The 6,000-nt window shown below is 44.9% G+C and overlaps 1 protein-coding gene across 1 annotated transcript in view; it reads right to left on the reverse strand.

Moving 5' to 3' along the window:
- Positions 1-4,486, reverse strand: part of ARCN1 (archain 1) — a 35,506-nt gene extending 31,020 nt beyond the window's left edge. The window contains exon 1 of the mRNA XM_066372135.1: positions 4,326-4,486. Within this exon, the coding sequence (XP_066228232.1) occupies positions 4,326-4,328 (3 nt within the window). The 5' untranslated portion in view covers positions 4,329-4,486. The remainder of the gene's footprint in view (positions 1-4,325) is intronic.
- Positions 4,487-6,000: the final 1,514 nt, after the last annotated feature.

A 6,000-nucleotide genomic window follows, 5' to 3' on the forward strand; every position in this document is an offset into this window, starting at 1 on the left:
CTGAAATGCATTTAAAAAAATGATAGATAAAGGAATGGATGATTAGATGTGTGATAAAACAAGTATGTGAAATGTTGATTACAGAACGTAGATGGTGGTTATATGGGTGTTCACTTTTTTGTGTGTGTGTGTGTGTGTGTCTTTCTGAATCTGAAAACGGGGACGCAGTCAGACAGACTCCCACATGCGCCCGACCGGGATCCACCCGGCACACCCACCAGGGGGCGATGCTCTGCCCATCCGGGGCGTCGCTCTGTCGCGACCAGAGCCATTCTAGTGCCTGAGGCAGAGGCCATAGAGCCATCCTCAGCGCCCAGGCCAACTTAGCTCCAATGGAGCCTCAGCTGCAGGAGGGGAAGAAAGAGACAGAGAGGAAGGAGATGGGGAGGGGTGGAGAAGCAGATGGGCGCCTCTCCTGTGTGCCCTGGCCGGGAATCGAACCCTGGACTCCTGCACGCCAGGCCGACACTCTACCACTGAGCCAACCGGCCAGGGCTTTTCTCAACATTTTATTTAAAAATTTTAAACATATAGGGAAGTTGAACTTTAAAGTGAACACCCAGCCCTGGCCGGGCACATATAAGAATCAACCAGTGCATAAATAAGTGGAATAAGAAATTGATATTTATCAGCCTGACCTATGGTGGTGCAGTGGATAAAGTGTCAACCTGGAATGCCGAGGTCGCCATTTTGAAACCCTGGGCTTGCCTGGTCAAGGCACATATGGAAGTTGATGCTTCCTGCTCCTCCCCTTCTCTTTCTCTCTTCTCTCTAAAATGAATAAATAAAATCTTAAAAAAAAAAGAAATTGGTATTTCTCTCTTCCTTTCCCCTTCCTCTCTCTCAAAAATCAATCAATAAATTATTTTTTAAAAGACTTAATAGAGCCTGAGCAGGCAGTGGCGCAGTGGATAGAGCGTCGGACTGGGATGCAGAGGACCCAGGTTCAAGACCCCGAGCTCGCCAGCTTGAGCACGAGCTCATCTGATTTGAGTAAAAAAAGCCCACCAGCTTGAACCCAAGGTCGCTGGCTCCAGCAAGGGGTTTCTCGGTCTGCTGAAGGCCCGCGGTCAAGGCACATATGAGAAAGCAATCAATGAACAACTAAGGTGTTGCAACGCGCAATGAAAAACTAATGATTGATGCTTCTCATCTCTCTCCGTTCCTGTCTGTCTGCCCCTGTCTATCCCTCTCTCTGACTCACTCTCTGTCTCTGTAAAAAATAAATAAATAAATAAATAAATAAATAAATATATTTTAACACTTAATAGAGCTAACTATACTGAGATTTTTTTTTTAAATATTTTTCTGAAGTAAGAAGTGGGGAGGCAGTCAGACAGACTCCCGCTTGCACCTGACCAGGATCCACCTGACATGCCCACTAGGGAGTGATGCTCCATTGCAACTAGAGCCATTCTAGCACCTGAGGTGGAAGCCATGGAGCCATCCTCAGTGACCAGGCCAACTTTGCTCCAATGGAGCCTTGTCTGTGGGAGGGGAAGAAATAGAAAGGAGAAGGGGAAGGGTGGAGAAGCAGATGGGCGCTTCTGTGTGCCCTGGCCAGGAATTGACCCCTGGACTTTCACATGCCAGGCCAACGCTCTACTACTCAGCCAACCAGCCAGGGCTGTGAGATGTTATTTTTCAGAATACACAAATCTGTGGGTATCTAGATCATATCAAGTCTCAAATAATTCAGAAATATATGCTTATTTAAAAATGACACAACTGTGCCTGACCAGGCGGTGGCGCAGTGGATAGAGCGTCAGACTGGGATGTGGAAGACCCAGGTTCAAGACCCTGAGGTCTCTAACTTGAGCGCAGGCTCATCTGATTGGGGCAAAGCTCACTGGCTTGAGCCCAAGGTCACTGGCTCAAGCAAGGGGTTACTCGGTCTGCTGAACGCCCGGGGTCAAGGCACATATGAGAAAGCAATCAATTAACAGCTAAGGTGTTGCAACACGCAACGAAAAACTAATGATTGATGCTTCTCATCTCTCCGTTCCTGTCTGTCTATCCCTCTCTCTGACTCTGTCTCTGTAAAAAAAAGAAGAAAAAAAAGACACAACTGTATATATATGCACGTGTGTTCAAGTAACATGCGGATTTTCTATTTTATGTTTACACTCAACACCTAAAACTTTATCATCCCTCGGTTATCAACGAATTAAAATACAGCAGGTCTCTGTATAATATCATTTCATTAAAATGTTGCTGAGTTGCCATGAGAACTTAACTCTTGTTTATATAGATTACCCTACAGTAAAACTGGTTTCATTATGTCATTTCACTTAAAGTCCCAGAACCTACTGATTACATTAAGTGAGGAGTTACTGTACTAAGTTCCAAGAACTTTCCAACATCTTTTCGTAAAGATTATCACCTGACCTGTGGTGGTGCAGTGGATAAAGTGTCTACCTGAAATGCTGAGGTTGCCAGTTCAAAATCCTGGGCTTGCCCCGTTCAAGACATAGATGAAAAGCAACGACCACGAGCAGATGCTTCCCACTCCTCCCACACCCTTTTCTCTCTCTTTCTCTCTCTCCTCTAAAATCAATAAATAAAAACTTTAAAAAATAGTAATTGTAAAGATTATCTATATTTGGCCTGACCAGGTGCTGGCGCAGTGAATTAGAGCATCAAACTGGATGCAGAGGACCCAGGTTCGAAACCCCACAGTCACCGGCTTGAGCACACGCTCATCTGGTTTGAGCATAGCTCACCAGCTTGGGACCAAGGTTACTGGCTTGAGCAAGGGGTCACTTGCTCCGCTGGTCAAGGCGCATATGGGGGAGCAATCAATGAACAAATAGGGTGCTGCAGCAGGGAACTGATGATGCTTCTCCTCTCTCTCCCTTCCTGTCTGTCCCTCTTTGTCTCTGTGACAAAAAAAAAAAAAAAAAAAAAAGATTATCTATATTTGGTTTATATAATGCAATGCTCTGATGTTGCTATTAAAATTATAATATACTTTAAAATGCACTAAAAATACATCCAGGATGTAGCAGGCAAAGAAGTTTAAAAATCACTATCCGAATACTGAGCCTCCTAGTGAAAATGAAAAGAAATTTTGTAAATTTTATGCCCAACATTAAAGTTTTATGAGGCAAAGCTGCTTGATGCAAGTTCTATGCCTGCAGCTGAAAAAACTGTTCAGTGTTTAAAAGCCCAAGCATGAATCCCCCACCATCCAGGTCCTCATCTAAAAGGTTGTCAATAGAACTTAATATGATTGGCACTATATTATACTGTCATCTCTCCAGTGTGCAGGATGATCCTTTAAACCAAATCATTACAAACGAAAATAAAATAAAAAGGAAAAACACTTCCTACAAAAGAGTGAGGGCATAAAGTGCACTAAAAAATAAATTACCAGCTACTTTGGAGCCGAAAAATTTCTCCTACTTCATCAATATTCACAAATTGTAAAGATAAAGCAAAATTTAGTGGAGTCAGCAGTGTATTTTGACCCATCTTCATCTACATTAATTTCCCCCATCTCTACAATAGATGAGAACACAAAGATAATGTACCTGAAGGCAAGTAACAGGTCCCAGAGTATAATCGCGTCATCCCACGAGATGCTACATATATACATTTTACTTCACCTGGACAGTAATTTTCTCGAAAACCGAAAAGCTGTGTTCCTGACAACTCCTTCACATTTTCCCAACGCTCTACACACTGCGTATATGCAATCTCACTGACCAATGTTCGGTTCTGTAGTAATGGAAGGTGTGGGGCACTTGGGTCTACAAAGTAGTGTTAGAAGTGACTCCTTCCTTCCTGTTCTATGCTTCTTTTCTAACTTTCCTTATTTCCCCCTTTCGAGTAAACAAAAGAAGTCCTCAACGCCAATGGAAATGCATTTCAAACATTAATGGCCTACGGAACACCGAGGATGGGAGGCAAGCTGACTGCAGAGGGAAGGGAATGACGGAGAAGAGGTTCAGCCTGCTGAGCCAAGGCACCCCCAGAACAGGCTGGACTTCTGCACCGAGGACCGCAGCGCGAGGTCCAAGCGACACCACTACAAGGTCCTTGCACAGCAAAAGCCCTGACAGGTTCCAGGGCCCGGGTGTCAGCAGAGGAGGGTGCCCAGCTGGGGGTGGGGGCGTGGGCGGAGGGTACTACGACAGAGGAACCAGAGTCAGGTCCCTCGGATCTCCGGGAGGTCGGGCACAGGGCTGCTCCCGGAGCCGCGAGGGACGCGCCGGGCTCCAGGCCCTCGGGGAGGGGTTCCTCTGGCCCCAGCACCAGGCCGTCCGGCGGAGAGAGCGGGCGAGCCCGGTCGGACCGGGAATTGGGCCTGGCTCGGATCTTACCATGGTGAGGACGGTGGTGGGGCACGCTCGCTGCGCTCCGGCTCCACTGGGGCTAGGGCTGGGATCAGGGGAAGGGGAGCACCGGCAGCTCTAGACCTGCTGCCACCCTGACAGGAGCCACAGCCGCTTTACCTCTTGCCAAGATGGCGGCCCTGAGCCACGTCTCCAACCGGAAACGGCGCGGGTCAAAGGGCTGGGGGCGGGGCGACATGGGGTGGGGAAGTTGTGCGTGGATGTTTGGGTGGAAGCCTGGCCCAGGAGGCAAAGGGCTTGGGATAATCGAGGAGTCTCAGACCACTGTTAGTTTCTTTTTTTGTCAGCGCTCTTGTTTACTTTGTGACACCTCCTACGGTTTATAAAGCGCTCGCAGCCACTATATCAGTTAATACACAAAATAATCCAGTGTGATTAAGGGACTAGTATCCAGAATATATAAAGAACGCTTACAGCTCAACAACAAAGACAAATAATCCAATATTTAAATGGGCAAAGTAGACGTTTCTCCACAAGATATATATATGGCCAATAAATAAGGTGACGAATTGTCCTCCTTTAGGGACGACAGTCCTTCTTTTGTAAGTTCCATCCTCCCTCGAAAAGTGTCCTCCTTTTTAATATAGGAAGACTAATCTGTAAATGTCCATATTCGATAGATGCAGAGTCAATCCATTGCGACTGTTGTGATGTACTTGTATTTGACATGATGATTTGTAAAGGATCAGTATCTAAATAAGTACTTTTTTCTTACAATTATTATTAAAAATTAATAGGCATGTAAGCATAATTACAATATAAAATATTACAAATGTTTTTATTATGCATTTATCATATTATAGTGTATTATTATTGCAATGAATAAAATGTTTCTTTTATTTACACTATTGTTTTCTTCAATTTATTTCTGTCCTCCTTTTAATTGTAAAAAAGTTGGTCACCTTACCAATAAGAACGCAAAAGATGCTCAACATCCTTAGGGAAATGCAAATCAAACCCAAAAGCAATGAAATATCACTTCACACCCATTGGATGGCTATAATAATAATGTTGGTGAAAATGTGGAGAAAATAGAAGCTTCATACATTGCTGGTGGGACTGTAAAATACTGCACTTACTTTAGGAATACTTCAGTGGCTCCTCAAAAAGGTAAACATAGTTACCATATGACACAGCAATTCCACTCCTTGGTATATAGTCCCAAGAAAATTAAAAACATGTCCACATATGCCTGAACTGTGGTGGCACAGTGGATAAAGTGTCTACCTGGAATGCTGAGGTCACTGGTTCAAAACCCTGGGTTTGCCCGGTCAAGGGCCATATGGAAGATGATGCTTCTTGCTCCTCCCTGCCCCACTCTTCTCTCTAAAATGAATAAATAAAACCTTTTTTAAAAAAAATAAAAATAAGCCTGATCAGTTAGTGGCACAGTGGATAGAGCATTGGACTGGGATATGGAGGACCCAGGTTCAAGACCCTGAGGTCGCCAGCTTGAGCACGGGCTCATGTGGTTTGAGCAAAGCTCACCAGTTTGAGCCCAAGGTCTCTGACTCAAGCAAGGGATCACTCAGTCTACTGTAGCCCCCCCCCCCCCCCCCTGTCAAGGCACATATGAGGAATCAATCAATAAACAACTAAGGAATCGCAACAAAGAATTGATGTTTCTCATCTCTCACCCTTC

The sequence above is a fragment of the Saccopteryx leptura genome, chromosome 1 (assembly GCF_036850995.1).
Source record: "Saccopteryx leptura isolate mSacLep1 chromosome 1, mSacLep1_pri_phased_curated, whole genome shotgun sequence".
Classification (NCBI taxonomy): Eukaryota; Metazoa; Chordata; class Mammalia; order Chiroptera; family Emballonuridae; genus Saccopteryx; species Saccopteryx leptura.